General features: G+C 51.5%; 6 protein-coding genes across 6 annotated transcripts; 2 read left to right on the forward strand and 4 right to left on the reverse strand.

The window, feature by feature from the left end:
* Positions 1-3,620: 3,620 nt before the first annotated feature.
* Positions 3,621-5,135, reverse strand: Z519_03558 (uncharacterized protein; the record flags this gene model as incomplete). The annotated part of the gene is made up of 1 exon (XM_016761308.1): positions 3,621-5,135. The coding sequence occupies one exon, from the start codon at positions 5,133-5,135 to the stop codon at positions 3,621-3,623; it is 1,515 nt and encodes a 504-aa protein (XP_016623158.1).
* Positions 5,136-7,628: 2,493 nt separating this feature from the next.
* Z519_03559 (uncharacterized protein) lies at positions 7,629-10,695 on the forward strand (the record flags this gene model as incomplete). Its single annotated transcript, XM_016761309.1, has 2 exons — positions 7,629-7,799; positions 7,867-10,695. 2 exons carry the CDS (start codon positions 7,629-7,631, stop codon positions 10,693-10,695), a joined length of 3,000 nt encoding a protein of 999 aa, XP_016623159.1.
* A 1,182-nt stretch (positions 10,696-11,877) lies between these two features.
* Positions 11,878-12,870, reverse strand: Z519_03560 (uncharacterized protein; the record flags this gene model as incomplete). The annotated part of the gene is made up of 1 exon (XM_016761310.1): positions 11,878-12,870. The coding sequence occupies one exon, from the start codon at positions 12,868-12,870 to the stop codon at positions 11,878-11,880; it is 993 nt and encodes a 330-aa protein (XP_016623160.1).
* A 1,399-nt stretch (positions 12,871-14,269) lies between these two features.
* Z519_03561 (uncharacterized protein) lies at positions 14,270-16,735 on the forward strand (the record flags this gene model as incomplete). The annotated part of the gene is made up of 1 exon (XM_016761311.1): positions 14,270-16,735. The coding sequence occupies one exon, from the start codon at positions 14,270-14,272 to the stop codon at positions 16,733-16,735; it is 2,466 nt and encodes an 821-aa protein (XP_016623161.1).
* Positions 16,736-18,055: 1,320 nt separating this feature from the next.
* Positions 18,056-19,102, reverse strand: Z519_03562 (uncharacterized protein; the record flags this gene model as incomplete). The annotated part of the gene is made up of 1 exon (XM_016761312.1): positions 18,056-19,102. One exon carries the CDS (start codon positions 19,100-19,102, stop codon positions 18,056-18,058), a length of 1,047 nt encoding a protein of 348 aa, XP_016623162.1.
* Positions 19,103-19,914: 812 nt separating this feature from the next.
* Z519_03563 (uncharacterized protein) lies at positions 19,915-20,973 on the reverse strand (the record flags this gene model as incomplete). Its single annotated transcript, XM_016761313.1, has 2 exons — positions 19,915-20,592; positions 20,689-20,973. The coding sequence occupies 2 exons, from the start codon at positions 20,971-20,973 to the stop codon at positions 19,915-19,917; spliced, it is 963 nt and encodes a 320-aa protein (XP_016623163.1).
* Between the last annotated feature and the right edge of the window lie 47 nt (positions 20,974-21,020).

Genomic DNA, 21,020 nt, shown 5'->3' on the forward strand with positions numbered 1-21,020 from the left:
CGGCTTGACCTTTGACCCTCGGCCCGCGAGAAATTGGAATTTTAATGGCTTTCACTACATAGCATCAATTCAAAATGTTAGTTATGTACAAGGCGCTCCATACGTCCGAGATTGATGTTTTTTCCCTCTAACGTTTCGTCGTTGACGGCGACCGGATATCGGCTGGAAGCCTATCTCGCTTATGACTCGAGCTTTCCGACTTCCGGAGAAAGCGTAGTGACTTGTACGAGATACTGAGTACCGGTATACGACGAGGAGGTTTTTTGCCCCCCTTGCAACGCACATCAAACGCTACGTCCGACATCGCCTGAAATATCCCGCTTTCGGCTTCATTAGAGCGTTGCAGTATGCGAATGAGAGTGAGACTTGATGCCCGCGACAAGCTCCTTCTATCCCTTCTCTCCTCGCAGGCGGATTAAATAAACCTCTTCTTTGGGGCGACTTACCTAGTGGGATTCTTGTGGGTTCTCCCGCCCAGGGATCTGCGAGATAGACATTGCTATGGGTCCAAGAAGCTCGTGGGCGAATGCCCGTAGCCTTGAGACCGAAATCCCAACTAGAGCATCCAATCTTCTCTCTGGCGACTCATGCATCATGCGCAATAACGCCCCGACCCGCCCGCGATTCATTTTGTACTTGCGAAATCTGAAACCGCAACCGTCTCGACCTACCTCGTACCGTTCCAGTGGCTAGCAGTAAAGGGTTGCTGGCTGAAATTGGCGGGGGCCAAGATTGCATCCCCGGATTTCCTTTCGCCTTTGCCGGGCCAGGAACCATGAACCATGACAATGGCTGGTGGGCTCAGCGGTCCACCCCTGTCCGCCAAAGCTTGATGCTTCTTGAACCGTGGCCGGCGGTGGCCCACCGGGAAAGCGTGCTAGACGAGAGCAATTTCGACTGGTCTTTTAGTGGCCCTCCGTTGATATAACGTAGCGCAACGACGGACTGCTTCGCACGAGGTTGGAGTTTTTTAACTTTATTTCGCTTTCTTCTCATACCTAAGTAAGTATAGGGATACTCCACGACTCAACTTGTTGTGCACGGTCTCGATCGGGAAAAGCCGTACGATGAAGGAGGTCATCAATCACTCATAACCAAGTAGGTACCGAGTACCGATGACATTCTACCAAATTGCTCCTGTTGCTCTGCCTTAGAACTATCCACATCGTTTACGGTTGCTTTGTGGAAGGGCGGGAAATGACAGATGCAATCCGGATTGTTGGGCGTTTGACTCCTTTTTCTTCTCTACAACAAGCTCAAAGTCTAAACCTTGGTCTCAATCTTTGATAAGCTGGCGGGTCAGGACTCGGAAGGGAAATGCAGAGCGTTGAAGATCCTGCACCTGGCCACCCCCTGAGCCCTGACATCCAGTTGCCTGGCTCGGCTCTCCAAAACTGGAAGAGGCACACGACACTTGTCTAATAGCAAGACAATCACTCAGATGAAATGCGAAAGGACAGGTGGGTCACAATTTCAACTGTGTAGGACTATTCTCCTCCAGCTACACATACGACCAACCATTTCGGAAAACACTTCCAGAGGCCGCAGGATGGAGTTTCGGCTTATTTTCCTGCTGTTGGGGCTACTGCTGGTCGCCAGATGCCTCCACCAGTGTCGTTGGTTAGATGATTTCGAATTAAGACCTGCCGTCACAGCAGCAAAGGACCCAGATCTCTGTAAGTGCATACCCTGCTGAAAGACAAGGGAGAAATCAGGTAAGTCTCCAAGAGCCTCTCTTCCCGCCCTCCCGAGGTTCCTTGTCGTTTGCTATCTTGATCCTCCAAGAACGAGTTGGGAAGAGTGGGATCTCTGCTCTTTTGTACCTCGTATGGGAGGCTCTGCTCTTCATTTCATGTTCGTTCCTAGCACCGAGTATTTGACGAGCGTTCTCTGTTGGATGATGCGGGTGGACTCCTTCCGTGGGCATAGCGAGAGCTCATGCTCCATCCTCTCTCCACTACAACCAGCCCTCAACATTAAGGAGCAAAAGCGCGATTTGAGTAAGACAGCAGCTGCCGCCGCTGCAGGAGCAGAAGTCAGAGGAGGATTTGCCGTCCTGTGGAGACGGCCCTTTCGTCCTTCCTCCAGGATCCTCTATTTGTGAATATTCCCCGCCCCTGCGCCCAAACAACGCAACTCCGTTCGATCTGTGTTGGCACCTTGACCATCTTCCAGAGTCAAGCGCGTTCTCTCCCTTTCCCGTGATCTCTGATCTTGTCTTCCCGGGATGCGCTCGTGCTCATGCAAACTCTCTCTGTTGCACCGCATAGACCCAAATCCGAGTCATCTTCCTCAAATGCCATTGACGAATGGAAGTTGACTAGTCCTGCAGTTTGAGCACATAGCACGGGTGGATGGGGTCGCACCAAGTCAACAGACCACTTGCCTACTACTTTCTCCCTTCAAAATCACCAAGCGCGGACCTCATAGCGGACCGAGCACGCCAAAAGGACGAGACAACCGTTCGCCTATTTTGGAGACCTTTCCGATTCAAAGGCGAGGATGCCTAGTAGCGCACGAATGCTGGGGTATAACAACAGACATGCTATGCAAGGGGGAACAAGGTTGCTACGCGGTCTCGAGCGCTCTCCGTGTTTCCTCAGGTTATCTCCGGACCTTGGAATGCTCAACCAAGGCAAGCCTGAAGTTAGGCTCGGTGTCTGATGCAATGCGTACGGCTGGTCGTGCAACAAGGGTTGAAGAGTCGAGATGATCTATTGGACATATCAGGAGACATAAGAGATGGGAAGTATGCACGACGCTCGTTGTCTTGCTCCTGTTGCATGGTCGCTCATCTCTGCAACAGTGCAGCTTTTCTAGTCGCAGGGGTCGTGAAAGCAGCCGAGGCCTGAGAAAATGCCCTTCAAGTGGCTACAGAGGTTGAATATGCGCACTCCCTACGGGTCGGATGAGGTAGGAAAAGGCCAGATTGCTCCATTTGGTCGGTGGCCTGTTGAAATTTCTTGGTCGGGTCTCCGAGCAAGTTGTCAGGATTTGCCAGAGCTTTCTGTAAATGCTAGAGAAAACGGCTCGGAACAAAATGGTTTTCATTGCCCCCATCCCAAGTATCGTTATCCTAATCGGTATTGAATACGTACAGTCGTTGCTGCTCATAACCCGTCTACAATAAATGTTGCGAAGGCAGTTCGGTTTCACGGCCCGTTGTTTCGTTTCGCCTCGCGCAGCCCTCTGGCACTCGCTGAGAACATCGCCGTCTCGTGATAACTCATCTACCATGCCGTGTGCCCAAGAATCATCCATAAACCACTCGGTCATTCCAGTAATCATGGCCCATACATATCATGAGAAGGGTCTCATGTCGTCACCTACTCATTCAGCCGTAATCGTCACACATGAAATAAGATGCCAGACGCTCTTCGATTCATTTCCACCCACGAGGGCGTGTCCTCTGTCTCATGCGAAGGATAACTCGACCAGCGAACTCTCAAATGCTTGCACTGTCAAATGTCCAGTCGGAAGCATCATATACCTATCGTTAGTAGGAAAAATGAACGAAAAGTCTTCTGTACTTCGAGGGAGAATGTGGAAATAGAGGGGCGTGCCCACTTCCTCGGTGCCAACGTCCTTGTTAAGATGGATATTGGAAATAACACATCTCATCAATGCACCTGCTTGGACCCGAGAAGCCGCATAACCTGCCTCCCAAGGACGGCAAACTTTACTTTCTTCTTTTGCGCCTCTTTCCACCGCTCTGATGTCATTTTGTTAGCGCGTTTCTTGTTGCCCATTGATGGTGATGCTGGAGGCGTGGTTGTGTTCCGTGGCGGTGCCGACAACAAGCCATCCGGCTTTATGCTTTCAACCATTTGAGTAGTCTTTCGCTCTGATGTCTCAGTCCGAGGTGTCGTTTTAGACAGGCTGTGAGAGAGCAACTTAATGCTGGGCTTTTTCCGCAGCCTCGATGAGAGTCTTGTCAGACTGCTCTCCTCTTTCAACGACAGCGTGGATCTCGGACTGTAAGGCCGCTGCTGGTGTTGTCTAGACACTCGAGACGCTTTACATACCTCGCGATCTTGCACTTTGGAAATACTGCCCCTGCTTTCTTTTCGTGGAGTCAAATTGCCTTTCTTGCGTATGTTGGCCTCCGAGATGAAGCGTTCGGCGGCACGAAGATCCGTAAAGCTTTTTTTAATACGCGTGAGTGGTGAATTATGGTGTCTGGAGCTGTCGTCATCATCCCAGTCGATGTAGGAGATTTCGTGATGTTCTTGGGAACCTTGAGGTAAATGTATCGCTGTAACACCAAAATCGGGATTTGGCAAAGGTTGGGGTGGGACAAATTTGGAACCACTCAAGAGATTTGTGGCCTGGGGCACCCGACCGAGCTGGGTGTTTTGATATAGAAGAGAATTGGGTAGCGGGGGGGTGATGCTGCGAATGCCAGAACCGGTATTTGCCTCGCCCGTCCTCTTGTGAGGTACCATGACATCGTGAGAATTATCCGCTAGCAAACTTTCAAAGTAATCCTTGGAAGAGCCGACAGCTGGGCAAGGAGAGCTTTCAGATATAGCAAAGGATGAATCAGAACGGTGTGAGTTCGTCAGAGATGGAACCGGCGTGACTGGACTTGTTGGGGGCGTCAATAGAGTCTCCTGTTCTAGAGAGATTCCTCCAAGCTGTGCAGTCAATTGATGCAGCAGCTCTCGCTGTGTTCTCGGTGTCGAGTCTGTGTTCCTTTCGTGACACCCGAGCGGTGGCTCTGGGGATGATAATCGGCACTCAACCTTGATGGTGTCTGATGGGGTCCGATTCAGTTGTGGTGCTGGTGGAAGTAGACTTGGAGGACGATGACAAGACTGTTCAGAGAGCCGATCACCATATTCAATCAGGGAAGAAATGGAACTGCGTTCAGTACCTCTCCTGGTGCAAATATTGTCGTCATCTGTGTGGGCGTGGATGAATGGCGGCTGGGGCGGTCTTGGGGACCACTGCGCCAACATCTCCTCGGGGTATAATGATGCAGATGGCACACGGTGTAGGAGAAGCGAATTGAAAGGACCAGGAACCGAGAAGTCGTAGAGGTCCGAAAACAAGGGTTGTTCTCGAGAGTCGCCCTTTCCACATGTGTAATGTAGATTGATATGGGGTTCGCCTTTAACCAACGGTCTGGACATGTTCCAGAATTCTTTGTGGTATATAATCGTAGGTGTCGGGCATTCCTTTCCAAGATCCAAGCTGTCACAAGTGAAGAAGAACGTAGATCAAGGATTCGCTCTCTCTTTGAAAGAAAATGTAGAAGGAGTAGGTTCAATGACGACGGCAATCCGGATTGGATTTAGTGAGCGAACTTATAGACTTTGTACTTAGAAATTGAAGCGGTATCACAAGAGAGGATCCTGGCTGAGCTGGTTTTTGTATCGGCATAAAGAGGCTCAAGCTGCAGTTTGAACAAAACGCAGCCCTGAACGTGCAGGCTGCCACGACGCTATGCAAGCTATCGAGATCAGGACCTACCGGGTTCAGGCACAGTTGGTCCGAGTAGAAAGAGTGGAACCTCGACGGCGGGTAGGAGAAAGGCGGACTTTTTTGGCAATACCCTGCCCAGAAGGATATCCAGACCTTTGGCAGCAGCACGGATTGTGGCCCTGCCTCGATCACAGGTACATGTGGAAGCGGAAAGATAGACCTGGAGCAACGATGAACAGACACTCCTTTAGAAATCGTCCGAGGGGTTGGCCAAAGCTCTGCTCATGCGTCCTGGGAAGGTGGCCCCTCCAAATGCACAGCTGCGGCAGGGTTAAGAAGGGGGAAAATCTTGGTTTTGCAAGACGGTATAAGATAACTTGCTTTCGATCGCATCTGTTCGACCCTGGTGGGCAAACCACCTCTCAGAATGGATCACTTGGAAACTCAAATGTCAATGTTTGTGCCATCAATAACAGACCTGAGGATGGGGGAGTAGAGGGGCCGGGTTAGCCCAAGGGGTGACAGCCTCATAAGTCTAGACACGCATACCGTTCCGCATCGTCGGATGCAATACTCATCGACTCCACCAAGTGACATTCCCCTCAGCTGGACAGCACAGCGGGGTCTGCTAAATATGTGAGCTCGGGAGCGTTGGAAAGGAGGAGTTGGAAACGCAGTGTTTGCTTCTCAACAGCATTCCAAACCGCTTACGAGAATTCTAGGGACCGTAAGACGGGACGCCAATGTTTTGTTTACCAACAGCAAACATGGTGGAAAACCGATCAATCGACACCAACCAATATGACCGACCTTGTGAATGGCAGAATTGCCACCATCTTTCCCTTCAGGGATGTGGCAGCGCACTCTTTTGCTGCAAATCTCAATTTCACGAGGGACCGATGAGTCGCAAGAATAGTTTGTACGGTCGAGTTTGACACTGACGTTGGCATTCAAACAGTGAAGGTTGACGAGGAGTAGACCCTGCATCAACTCAGGAGATCGCTGGACGACAACCATGTGGCGCCAGTGGGTGCCCTACGCACACAGTTCGGGAATCCATTTTCTTCCGATCCGCTCAGCTTCGCTGTGCATTGAAGCAGCCCTGGTCGAGCTGGAGGACGGGTGATCGACGGACGGACAGTGGGCACTCAGCCTCATTGGCGACTAATGTCCGGGCAGAAAAGCGTAACAACTTAGATACCTCCTTCGGGGCTTTCGCTTCTAGGCGGACATCCAGGGAGGGATTCGAGGCTCTCTTTCGGATGTGTTAGTAGCGTGGGTGATTCGTTCAGAGCCATGGGATTTTGAGCCAATCCGCTTCGCAAGGCAGCAGTTGACAGGTCAAGTAGACCATTCATTTATCCCCTGGTTCCTGGATGACTCGGACTGAGAAGGATGGTGGGGCAGAGAGCGAGGTCTTCTAGTCCATCCAGCATTGTTACCCAGCTCTCGATCTTCCTCTCTTTTCCTCTGCGGACCTTGCTCTCTGAAGCTCGACACCGGAGGAGATCGGTTGGAAGATGGGCGCTGGCGGGCGACGAGGGCGGTGACCGGAGACGATGCAGATGAAACTGTGGCTCGGGGGAGCAAGCGCAGGGGATGGAGCGACCAGGTGGCTTTGGCTTGTTCTGGCGGTGCATGGGATGACGATGCTGCCAGCTCATCGCTCCACATCTGGGCCCGATGCTTTTTGCGAGCTTGCGCCCAGCCTCTCCAATATCGCACCACGGCCTCACTTTACCGATTATCTCACAAACACGAGGAACTGGCTGCCCGAGCAAGGAAAATACGGGGATCATGGCAAACACGTTGTCGGCGATTATTCCAGGCTGCTCTTCAAGCGTCCCGTCCAGAAATCTGGTCCTGGACTGCTGGTAGCAATCTGCCCTCCGTGTTTGTTCTCCGGTCGTTCGCAATTGACATCTTGTGACTTGCTAGATGCATGCCATACCGGAATAAATATCCTCAGCTCCAAATCTGATTGCACAATTGGGCCATATCAGCAGCAGCAGCTTCCAATACCATCGAGCTCCGAGAAAGTCGCTCGTGCGAAGTCGGGAGCTGAGGTGTTACTGACTGCGCTCATAGCTGCGCCTGTTGCGTGTGGTCGCACCCACCACATGGTGATCCGATATCTTCAACACCTACACAATCAAAACAAAAATTCGCTAGTTAACGAAACTCACGGGGCGACACTTTTGATGTCTGTAACGAGTGCTAAATTGTCTCAATTCCCTCACCGATTCCGAGACGCGACTTCGCCGCACTTGTGGACGCGCGATTCTGCACTGGAAGCTGAAGGCCCAACCTCCATGATTTCAGAAATTGACCAGCCACCAACACCACCACGCGCTCTTCTTCCACCTCACCACGTCAATGTCTCTGTCACTGTTACTGTTCAGTCCCTCTCACATCTTACCTGGCTCCAATCCTGTTTAGTCCTTTCCGTACCACCCCCAGAACCTTTACCACCGGCTTCGTCACCCTTGCGCTTCGGGCGCAGTCCCCAAATTGTCCCAAGATCCCTCCCTCGTCCAGCAACCAGCGGTCGACGTGTCGCTCCCCGATCAACCGCCCTTTGACGACCTTTACGAGTACTACGACCCGGAACGAGATCCCTTACCCCAACGCCAGCAACAAATAACCACTCCGGTCTCGCGAAGACGTCCTCAATCCTCCCAATCTAGCGGTGCTCGATCTCTCCGGAGAACCCCAAGATTACAGGAGCGGCGGGCGACAACACGGTCTCCTCTACGTGCGAGAAGGTCACATCCTCTCTCTGCTACACCGCCAGTCCGCTTCGACGAGTCCGGTTCTACCACCCCTAGTCTTTTCCAGCGACTGCTCTCGGACGACACCTATCGACCTCGCAGGCCACTTCACATCTCTCGACATACCCACGACGCCATCCTCTTTGCCTTGGAAGCCATCAGAAGAGGTGATGGTGTTAATGCGCAGCCACTAACTGCTGATCCACTCGAAGAAGAGGCTCGAATGTCAGATTTGGTAAGGGGCACTGCGCCCGGTACCGTAGCTGCGTCGAGTCGTACTCAGAATGGCGGAGGAACTCGTGCAACCGCCGCAGCTGGCACTGGCCCGACTCCCGCCGAACCTCCACGATATCGTACTCCTACAGATGTCATGCGAGACCGGCGGGCTCGGGAAGCTCGTAGAGCGGAAGAAGCTGCGGCCAGACTGCGTCAAGAGGAGGAAGCCAGGAGATTACAGGAAGAACAAATTGTTGGCGTTGGGGAGGATACTGCACGAAGAACGGCCGCCAGACCCGGTGCTCCAGCCCCCCAAACTTACAATATAGGTGGACCAATCTCTCAACCTGTCGGCTCGACGACGCGGCGGCAAGAGAGCATACCACCCACCCAACCCAGTTCCTCGAGAACGACCGGCCGGGCTCCTGAGCCTGCTGGAAGAGATTCTAGGATGTCGGCAGCCACTCAGCGAAATCGGACAGAAGCCTACGAGCAACTTAGCATTCCTGCAGCAGCGAAACCGGCGGAACAGGGGCAGCGACCTATTCAACAACCGCAACCACAAGCCCGAGCTCAGGCTGTCCCCCCATTTGGCACCCAATCCGCTCAACAGCCTCCTCAGACTTCAGGCGCAGCAGGCCGAAGTCGCTTTCCCAACGCATTTGAACGCTGGGAAGATCTTTCTGCACGTTGGGAGGGTATCGTATCATCTTTTATCCATCGCATGGAGAACAATGCCGATGAATTAGCTGGGAAGCCCCTTGATCGGCAAATGGCTCGACAGATCGATGACCTGTCTCGGGCAGGTGCAAACCTGTTTCATGCGGTGGTCGAACTGCAGCGTCTTCGGGCATCGTCCGAACGGAAGTTCCAGCGCTGGTTCTTCGAAACTCGGCATGAGCAGGAACAGTCTCAAGAAAGACAGGCAGAACTTGAGCGTCAACTGCGCGCCGAGAAGGAAGCTCGGACGCTCAGTTCCACTTCCATAGAACAGGTACGTGCAGAGAAGACGAGAGCAGAGGAGCTGGTGAAAGAGATGCGCCGCGAATTGCAAATCAGCAAGGAAGAAGCTCGCCGTGCCTGGGAAGAATTGGGCCGAAGGGAACAGGAAGAACGCGAGAGAACCATTGCTTTGCGCAGCGGAGAGCCCACACTTATTGGCGGCGTCCAAGTCGTGCCGATGCAGGGTCTGCCGAGCCGGCAGGTGAGCACAGCTCAGCGACCACAAACTAGAGATGGGCCGACAGCTGGTGCAGGGCCGACCATGATGTCTGGACAGCAGCAACAACAACGACCTTCTTCCCGTCAAACGACAACGACATCTCTCGATTCACCTGGCGAAGAAAGCCGACAGTTCACATATCGCCCCGACACGGGGGGCTCCTCAGCCACGACAGACCCATTTACAGAATCATCTCGCCAGCGCGAACAGCAAGCCCAACTGCGCCGTGAGCCAGATACGCAATTCTATACTACCCCTCCGCGCCCTACACAACCTGCAACTAGTGGTGCTGCAATTGCCGCTGCTCGAGCTGCGGCGACCGGAGGACAGTCGCCTGCCCGGACGCCTGGTGAATCGCGGTACTATCAGACTGCCACCAGCGATGCCCAAATGTCCGGTGCTTTGCCTACACCAGTTCGCCAGGGTACTGGAGGGACAGAACAGTCGTACATCCCATCCAACACGTCACTGGCACCATCCGAGGAAGAATACCATATCAATCCCGATGGCAGTTACACGCGAGACTCGCAGGGCCGCCGCATCCCTTATCGCCAACCGATAGGCCCAGGGTCATCCCGGTTGGCTGGGGAGATTAGCGATGACGAAGGTGAAATACCCGGAGAAATATCTGAGGATGATGATGATGACCATGCCGCCGACGCCGAACGTGAGAGGATGTACGGTGCACAGTATCGACAACTTCCATCATCCCAACAGCCACCCACCACATCCACAGGAATCCCTCGTACCACGACCGGGGCCCTCCCACCTATCCCTCAAGGTCGAACAATAGACCCTACATCGTCAGGCTATGACGGCCAAGTGTACGAACCAGGTGTTCCACCTGCTGTAACTCAAGCCATGACGGCCTGGGAAAGCTTGCAAACCCGCCCTCATCATCATCCGACCAGGCTGAGCGATATTATTGAAGAGCAGACTGCGAGGACGAGTCCCAGCCGAACGAGCTATGTTAGTGGCTCAGGTATTTTGCCTGGCGAACAGGGAACTGGGACTGGGACTGGGACTGGGAATGGTGGAAATTCTTCCACCCGGCGGTGAGTGGAAACAAATCTCGTTTGAGACAACACGAAGAGAAGCCAGGCACAATCCCAGAACGCTCAGCCTTTTGTTATAGCGGGCGGAATATTTCTTTGACGCTTGTTTCTCTGTTAAATAACGGCCGCCGCCTTGCAAGCTTGCAAAGATATTCATCACCATCGATATTCATCACCATCTCGGGTCCGCAAAAGACAAAAGAGAGAGGAAAAAAGGGGAAAAAAAAAGTTTCCAATACCTTAATCGATGGGCGGCTTCCTTCTCTTACGCTCAATGTACAACACAAGGTACAATATGGATTTAATGAATGCACATATGCAAGTTCGACTTCACTGAGCAGGTTAATCAATCTACCGCTCTAACAATGTCGAAACTGATCTAATTCAGCTACTTCCATCTTCGGGACATCGTTTCTAGCAAGCCTGCGAGAAGCAAAAAAATGGGGAGCTGAGATAGCCCAACGGACCGCCACTCCCCAGGAATAAGACAACATCTCGGTTCGTGATGGAGAGCGAGGGGATATCCGACGCACACAGCGACTAAAAACTAACTGTGTCGAACAAAAAGAAGCCTTTAAGAGGGGAAAAAAAAACAAGGCCGTGGATTCAAACCGGCCTAAGATGGAAAGGGCAAAGAGACTATTAAGTCTTCTTGTTCCTATCAGTTGAGGTTCTTTTCTATTTTGGGTTCACAACTCATGTTCGGGATGTTTTTATAGCAAGCGAAGGCGCAATGGGCGAGTTCTGTCATGGTCTCAATAAAATACTGTCTAGCCTTTGTCGTTGTCAGCTTTGTGAAGCTCCTAGGACAAATGGTTCGTCCAAGGTACTTGAGAATGCAGAGATACATTTCCCCAAACACACAATTTGACACTTGTTTAGTCGATGTCATTTTCATTATTATGTCTGTTGGTGTTCTTATTCGATACAATCTGGGCTGCTTCACGGTACCACCTACTCTTTTCATCTGTCCTACCGTTGTTCGCTTATCTAGGTGTGCGTTGACGTTTCCGCATCATCTCACTTGATCATGGCTGATCGTATGCCGAATTCGCATACAAGACTATTCTCATCAACTTGATATTCATAGGTCCTGACTGCTTCATTCCAAAGAAAAGCCGCCGCATAGTGGTTGTACAGTCTTCGATTCGTCAATCCACTCATATTCCCACCGCAATTGGCTAATTCAGGACGATGTTTTTCCAGACGAGGGACTCCAAGCACTGGGATTGGAATCAATGTACGGTTGAGTGACACACCAACATGTCAAGTGGAAGGGATTAAAAAGCGCCCGCGTCGCATCGCCTCCGTTGTTGAAACATGTCATGGCGGCACAAGCTTCCTCAGTCATCTTTGCATTGTACAGGTTTGGCTCAATCAATTCTCGGGCGTCTAGTTCCGTGCCTGCATCATTGAACATGCAGCCGCAGTATCCATCGGTGCCCTTGATCTTGTTCATGTGGTAGAAAGGGCAACGCCGGTCACATTGAACGCTCCAGATTTGCCGTCTTTCGGGCGAAATGTACGCAACATTATCATCAAAGCTGCGTTTACCGGCGCCCTGAGATAGAGCGGTCAGAGTCAAAGCCGTACTCTGGGTCGTATTCATTTTGTCAATATCCGTAACTACAGTATTTCCGAGAACCGAATAGATGCTGCCATCACTGAGTTTCTGGATCCAGTACGTGACGATATGGGGATTGTAAATGTTGACCGCGATGCACTGACAGTCGGCAACCGCTGTCTGAAACCGTCCCTCTCCTTGATTCACAACCAGTGGTACCAAGGCAAGGTTAGGTTGAGGGTTGACCAATCCAACTGTGCCGCACGGTAAAGAAGTGCTGCAGTTGACCACAAGTGTGGTAGCAACTGGGCCATCCAGCTGCAAGAAGATTTGGATGACGCCATCTCGAAAGTAAGGGATCATGGAGCTAACCAATGCCGTATTCTGTGGTTGCACACTCAATGATTGCTGAATTAATTCTGGGGTGATGTCTCGATTCGGTGGAGGTATGAACGTGGGGACTGCGGTATCGATAGGTCGTGCTGAACTCGTTGGCGTCTGGCGGCGGTGCAGGTCGTTCAACGGCTCTTGATCCGATCCCTGGAGTAAATTGTACACTTCGTCTGCCTTGATGTGCCAGTCTTCGATAGTGCCACAGTAACATGAGTCTGCCATCACAGAGTAGAACGGTTCCTTTCCATTTTCGCATCGTAGGGTTCCACATGGATCGGGAAACTGAGCAAAAGTTGGTTAGTAATAACAAACAACAGGGTTGCGGCGTATTTGCAGTTGGACTCACGGCAATCACGGGCCATGTTGAACAGGAGCAAGAGAAAGATGAAAAGTCGAACACTGCTTCTCCAAAGAGACAACTTTTGGACGAGCAGAGCTGGTCAAGAATAACAGACACCCGATTGTGCAGGACATTAAACATATTGTCCATCTTTATCGGTGCCGCTGCTGATAGCCCTGCGACCCATGTTGCGGCGGCGAGAGCTGTGACAATCATCACCGGCAAACTTTGCAGCTTATCGCAATCCTCAAAGATCAAGGATGTAGTAATGATACGGTTGAACAGGGGAATGTGAGCAATAAGGAATAGAGAATGAAAGGAAGATGCAGGGTGTGAAGATACAGGAACATTCACTGAGGGGATGGCGTGAATTGAAACTGCCGGACCTCGTATACTGGTCAAGGTCATACCAGAGCTGCACTTACCTGATCACAGACCGTCAACAATGAAAGCAATCTATTGCAAGCCGCATATCCCGAGTAAGTGCGATGCTAGGGCACCTTCCCAACAGTCTGGGAAAAAGATTCAGCTAATGAACATTGTGGCAGCAAAAGTTGAATTTGCATCAGTTCGGAGTCTTGCGATTAAGCCAGGAGTGTCCGTTTTCGTCGCAGGATGTGACGAGCGTACGAGATAAAGTGGGCGGCTGCCTCTCTTACAGCGACTTGTACATGGCACAAGTGGGCAAGGCTGAGTTTGTTCCAAAATAAAAGCGGGCAGGCTGACTTCAACCAGGATTGACGTGGCACATTAACGCCGAGGCGCTAGCGCACTGGGCTGAGGTAGATTTTGACTAGTCTTAAATCTTGGCAACGCCAAGGCCAACAAGGCTAGCATCTGTGTCAACACCATCACAGTGAGCTGTTCTACCTAATACTCCGGACGAGGTACCTCGTACAGGGTCCTCAGTGCTTGACAACTCTCGCTCTATATGGCTGGTACGGAGTGCCACTTACTGGCTCACATATATATGTGCTCTACCCAATCCGGGTTTTCGCTTCTGCTTTCGTGATGTGTTTCACTCTGGTTGCTCCATCTTGGTGCGGGAGGCTGGGAAGCTTCACCGGTCTCTGCCCGCTCCCAACCACCACCTCACCATCGTCCACGGGCAGAACCAGCTCAATCCCAGCCTCACTTTCCACGCATCCTTCTTAATTCTCCGGTCGCCTCATTAAACCTTACTCCCCTGCTCTCTTCCACTGTCGTCAACGTGCGTCTCTTGATTTTCCGTTCCTTTTTGCTTTTGTGCATCCTCGCTCACGAGCTTTCCCCCCCAAAGTAATGAACTTGGTCACTGATCCCAACGCTCACATTCAAACAGTCAAGCGAACCACTCCTCAATACATCAAGTCCGACTCGCTCAAGTCCTCTTCGGCTACGAACGAATACTTCTCTGACTATGCCTCCGAAGTCGCCAGCCAAAAGTCGGACGCATCCAAAGCAAGCTATGAAACACCTCCCTCAAGGATATCTACTCCACTCATACAGCACAACCCTATCGACTCCGAGATGACGCTTCCTTCAAGACCCGGCGCAATTCAGCCGGCGCCTCTGAACATTCGACACAACCAAAATATAGGCGCACAGACAACGGTGCGGATGCTGTCCAGTTTCGACGAGATGAGCCCTCCGACCCCAGGGGTTGACGATACACCATACATCCGATTTGCTATCGAGCAATTGACAAGAGACGAGGATGTCATAGGTCGAGGCAGGGACAGTACCTTTCCTGCTCCGAATGCGCCTCTTCCTGCGCCCCTTCCTCCAATGGAACCTGGATTTGACGAAAGCCCTCGTGCACGAACACCCTCTCCTCCTCCTCCTCCTCCACCCCCACAGCCTGCCTCGCCCCGTCCGCCCTCGCGGGTTCCATCAAACATAGGCCCGCAAGAGGTCATGATCCCCGTCGATCTTTCGAAAGACCTTCGTATGCGCCTCGGCTATGTACCACTACCTTTACGACTTCCAATTCTTGGTCTATACTTCTTCTTATGCCTTTTAATGATCGCCGCCCTGATATTTAGCCTGGTATTTGCAGGAACGAATCACGCACTCTTCGACTATGATGGAAACACGACGCCACGCTACTTTGTCTTCCAGTATCTACCACAACTGGTTGGCATTCTCTTGATCCTGTGGCTTTTTGTGATCGAAGCGGCAGTGTACAGGTCGCTACCTTACTACTGTATGGGGCCCGGCCGTCGTAATCGCTGGGCCTTGCAGAACATGCGTGTTCTGCCAGCAAACTATCTTCTGCCGGACTTCACCTTCTTCCGGAACAGCGAGCCCGTGCTGGGTATGACGTTCTTGATCTTCTGGATGACGAGTTTTACTGTCCCACTTCTTGCATGTGTGTTCCAGACCCAGTGGATCACAGATGATGGCCCGGCACGTTTTCGATGGACGACTGTTCGAGGCGTCGGCTGGACTCTATTGGCTCTCTACATCCTCCTTGGGCTCGGACTCTTGTATTGCGCTTTCCGGTTTCGACGGCGGAATTCCAATCTGCTTTGGGATCCTTGCTCTCTAGCTGATCTGATCTGCCTGTTTCAGAGGTCAAACGTGGGTTCTGATTTCGAGCAATCCGAGATATCACCGCAACCAAACGGGCAGATTCCTCCAAGGAACCTGCGCCTAGGTTTCTTCACCACGTCTGAAAGACCAGAAGTATTTCATGGCGTGGGAGAGGAATACGCACCTGTCAAGCGCCTATCGTTCCCGCCCGAGAAGCCAAAGGCTATCCATCCCTCAAATGAGCTGGGCGATGTTGAGGCACAACGGCATTCTTACGGCTCCGCGTTTTCTCGTAATATCCACTCGCCTTTTGTCCGATATCGGTGGACACCCTGGTTCCTCCGCGACTCTTTTGTCCTGGCCTGGATTGTCGCAGCTGTTCTGCTGGTCATCGCCTTTCTGGTCGTCAGCTTTGTCAACAAAGCGGTGCAAGACGGATTTCGCCCTCTCCTCCCATCTCTGACGGATTCGAGTGGCTTCTCACCAGCCAACTTCCTCTACAGCTTTCTGCCAGCGTTTCTCGGCATGGTGCTGTTTCTTACTTGGCAGCCAATTGACATGTATTACAGAGCAGTCCAGCCGTTCCGCAATCTGTCTCAACCAACTGGGGCCACGGCAGGAAGCTCGCTACTACTGTCATATCCTGCCTATGGACATGTTCGAGTCATTATCCGGGCTCTGATCAATCGCGATTACAAGGTTGCGTATGTCACCTTTATCGCGTTGCTTTCACTCTCTATTCCTGTCCTGGCTGGTGGAGTGTTTACTGCAGTGTTCTTCTCCTCAGACAATCAAGTCAGAATTGTCGCCAGCATGCCTGGGTACATTGCACTATGCGTGCTGGTCACTATCTATGCATTTTCGTACCTCTTCATCTGGCCCACCAGAAAGCGATATCTTCCGCACAATATCGACACCCTTGCCGCTCTCCTGAGTTGGCTATATGCTAGCCCATTGCTCGGTGATGTCGCTTTACAGAATATCGGAACGAAAGTTGAGTTGGTCGAGCGATTGACTGGGTCCCCGGCGATCCCAACGTCATTAACCGGTGACGCCGAAGTGGACGAGAAAAGTAATCGTCCTCGGCGTGCTGTCCGTCGTCTGGCGCAGGATACTGGGATGAGATATGCCTTCGGTATCTTCGTCGGTCGGGACGGGAAAGAGCATCTTGGCATCGACCGCTTGCAGAGGCCAGGTAGTCGGGAAATGCTGGTTGTGCCCACTTCGCAGTAGTTGCGAGAGAGCATGGTCATCTGCGCTGAGCTGCTGGCGAGACGATATGATTTGATGGTGATGTACAGTATGATGGATATTGAGTTTTTGATTCTGACGATGACGATTCTCGGACTATACGACATTTAATGCTTGCACATGATGGAATCAGGTGTATTTGGGCAGATAATGTGCACAAAAGTGCCTTTTTCACTGCATTATATTTGGGATGGTTGCCCCTCCTCAGCCATGCGACATGGAATATTGCAAAGGAGGTTAGATGGGACAACGAAGACATTGTCGGTTCACACCATGTATACAGGGTACGTGTACAGATACAATAAGATACCCAACCTTGTTGCTTCAGTGTCATCCCCCTAGATCGACTCCTTTTCCACCCCGTCCAATTCTAGTCCATCTTTACGAGCCGTCCCGTTCGACTCCAGACTATTATATTCCGCTTTGCCCAGAGTAGCTGTAAAGCTACCATCCAGATTACTGGGTGCGCTTAACTGACCAAATTGCCTTGGCCGATTGCGGGTGATTGGGAAAGAGGAGAAATCAATTATCCAACCCATGTCTCTTAGGACGGACACTTCCTCTTGCCCTCACACTTGTGGCCTTAAAAACCCTGAAGCCCCTAGGCTAACGGATGCCCAGCCTTCAACCACATCTCTCGTTCCGGGTCAATGTCTCTGATATAGCCGTTTACTAGACCACGCACCAGCTTGAGGCAGACCTTTAACAGAGGACTGTGAAGGACGACATCTCGGCCGCTGTCCGCAATCCTTTTCACTGCCCGAGTTTTCAACGTTCTTCATGGTGAACACTGTGATGGCTCTCGAATGCACATCTATGTGCAAAAACGTATGCGGTGCAAAGTGCTGCCATATCTCGACCACTTGTTAGTACAAAATCCGAGGATCCTCCCATGATTAAACCCTTTGACGCCATTGCGCCAGCGGGCCAGAGGTGTGTGTGGATTTTCAGCCTTGCGCAGGCACCATAGTCGGCGCTAACGCTGTCTGGGCGGCGAATCCAAATGGTCGCTCTGAGTCCTGCCCCTTGTGGGCCCCAACAAGGCGCAATCGACGACCAGGCTCTCGTCCCTGAATTCGCTCTCATTGACCACCAGAATCCAGCGGTGATATCGATTGATCATCTGATATCTCCCAACTTTCTATGTAATGGAGCTCTGTCAGAGGCGAGCTCAACACTACAACTCGCACCTTCAACTCTCCTACGGTGTAATCACCACCCGCACTCTCGAGCTAAAGCATAGGATGGGCTTAACTCTGTTGGGGATGGACTTCCCGCCCATAGTCGGCCTTGATCTTACAGTTAAGGCCACCAAATGTGTTTGTTACCTGCGAGAAAAAGGACGTCGGTGCTCCAGAGATAAGACCGAGCATGAAGACACCTTTCTGCCGAGGTAGGAGACACAATGATATCAGCAAGTGTAGAGATGATGTCGCCGTCACTGGCGTCGGGCGCGGTAAATCGCTCAGCCGCTCTTGTAGAGGCTTTTGTCTGGCCGCTGGTGCGTTCTGTCATTTCAGTGCGAATTCTAACATTTTCGTGGGCGACGTTCTTGTTGTGGTACGTGCCCACAATTTCAAACGAGCTATCAAGTGTGTCCAGAAGGCCCTGAGATGTAATGGCCATTTGGCGCTTCACCATGCTCTCAATGACCAAGTTCCACTTCTGTATTAGCCTGCACTGCTCATCGTAAGGATTAGCTACCGTGATCCACTCAAGGAGGTTGGTCGTAAAACCGGAGGCGGTAGCGTCGTCGACTTCAAACCATTCCTGGTGTTGCCTGAAACATGACATGTTGTGTTTGCATTGAAACTGTCTTCGCCAATATGAGAGTAGTTCGAAATGAATGAGTGCCTCGACGAACTTTCTGTAAGGAATAGCCTGGAGATGATGCTTCAGGATGGGCTGATAGCCACAGGTCCGTCCCCAGCACCCTAACCGGGAGATGACATCTTTTGAAAACACTGGCTTGATCATTCCTGGGCCAGATTCTCTAGAGAACGCGTGAATATCACCAATTTCAGACCACTCTTTCCCTGTTGGGGCTTTTAACAACTTATCACGCAAGGTTCTGCCAGACTTTATCAGAGGTTCGAACTCTGAGACAGCGGTACTCGTGGTGGCGTCCGATGACGGGTTGGACAGTGAGACATTTTGGGGAACTGATCTCAGAGTATATCTTGGCGGAGGTCCTGGGCGATCGACATATTCTGCAGAGCCCTTACTAACCATCAAAGACGACGTTTCGGGTTCTTCTTTCACGACGTCAAACTGTTGTGCAGCATCCTTGAGCTGGCTTTGCCATTGCCGACGGACTTTTCTCGCTGAAGCGGTTTCTTGATGGACCATAGGCTTATGTTGCCAACGGCCAGAATGCTCGGCAAGCCTCTCGATAAAACAGGACGTAGGCGCCTCAAAGACCAACGTGCTTACGAGCCTCTGTCGGAGGCTGATGGCCTCCTTCAAGACCTTCCTGAACCGACCGAGTTCAAGCAACTCCTTTCACTTATCGACAAATACCATGCCCGTGACTCTTGCTATATGAAGGTGCTTTGACCTTCAGGATTTAAGCAAACGGCCTCCATCATTCTCTCATCCGTACCAGTTGGAGCTCCCACCAGACGACATAATATCACTACACGCGACAAGATTGCCTGTGCATAGTAAGGTCACATTTCACGAGTCCTGGATTTTATGCTTCAGGCGATCATACCCGGACAAGAACAGAGCTTCGCCTCTCTGTTGCCTGCGGTTGGATTTGACCCATAGTGACCTGCTGCTGCTGACCTCCTGTCCTCCACACTTTGACCAGGAGATCACTAGTGGCGGTCTTGCTATGACAGACTTTCGGCGGCTACTACTTTGGTACATCAACTTGGAGGACCTTACCGCTTCTCTCGTAACAAGGAGGAGCATTAGGCGTACAGCTAGCTTCAATACTGATAGACTGCCATAAATGCTCTCCCACTGTATTGTCAAGCTGATGCATCATGTGCATTGCCATGTCTCCTGAAGCAAATAAGGCTCTATATGCAAAGGTATCACGCTTTTCTTCACTTGGAGAAACCTTCGATATCACGGCTCAGAATGGACCTCTGGAAACGACCAACATCGAGGAAACAACACTTCGCCTAAGTCACCGCCTCTCCACAACACCCTTATCAACCCTGGGAGGCGGCTGCATTAATGAACTCGACCACCGGCCGGCCCCAGGCTTCTTCTTTTGAGATTCCTGTCCCCAACCATAAGACCGGGCTGATATGATTGTGACCTTCCATTCTTAAGACTGTTAATCCGTCGGCTATAACGTCTGTTTCAATCCACTCTTTCACAAAGTCATTTTTTGACCTGAGAATCTCGTCTTCCGGATCAAGACCTCTGTAAAGGACGATGACCGGAACTCTTTTGAGTTCACTAATGGACCCGGCTTCCTTACAAGATCTCAGCAGACCCAGGGGGCATGGGTTGCGGACGTGATTCCCGAAATATGCTTGGAGAGTTTGTGCTCTCTCCGCAACGGCCCCATCGAAATGGAAGGGGGCCGAAAAAAATATGACACCCTTCAATTTCAGATCTGGAGCATCTGCTATGAGCATTCTCTGGCGACTTCGGCCAAATTCAGGCGCAAAGAGATAGGTTGCTAAATGGACACCTCCGGCGGAGTTACCCATGATATAAAGGTTTATCGGTTTTGCCATATCGTTGCATATATGGCCGTTGACCCATTCGATAACCAGTTCCAGATCTTGGCCTCCGGAAGGGAAGGTTGCGCCGTGAGAGATGAGTCGGCAGTCAGGAATAACGACCTTGACTCCCAGGGTTTCCGTAAAAAAAATGGCCTACGTTCGCATATACCAAACCCTCAGGAAAACCCGGGTTGATTTTATCGCCTCGGACGAATCCTCCACCATACAAGAAGATCAGAACAGAATTACCAATCTTTGATTGTGTTGCACTAGTGGGAGTGTAGAGATCCAACTGCTGACGCGGATGCTCGCCATAGGTGAAGGTCTGACGCGATGTCTATTTGTTGTGTCGGCTTGAATTAGCAACAATGGCTTGTATAGCTGGTATGTTGGCAATACGACCTGAGCAATTGCTTTGCCAAGCTGCGGAAGATTTTCCATCGCGACCCGAATGATTCTCGCTCGAAGCTGAAAAGATGAACTGTTGATGTCGAGTTTGGCTTTGCTCGTCGCTTCCTCAGGCTGGTGAGGCATACCAGAGGTCGATCGGTAGTTGAAGAGGACCAACTACCGAGAGAGAT

The sequence above is a fragment of the Cladophialophora bantiana genome, assembly GCF_000835475.1.
Source record: "Cladophialophora bantiana CBS 173.52 unplaced genomic scaffold supercont1.4, whole genome shotgun sequence".
Taxonomy (NCBI): Eukaryota; Fungi; Ascomycota; class Eurotiomycetes; order Chaetothyriales; family Herpotrichiellaceae; genus Cladophialophora; species Cladophialophora bantiana.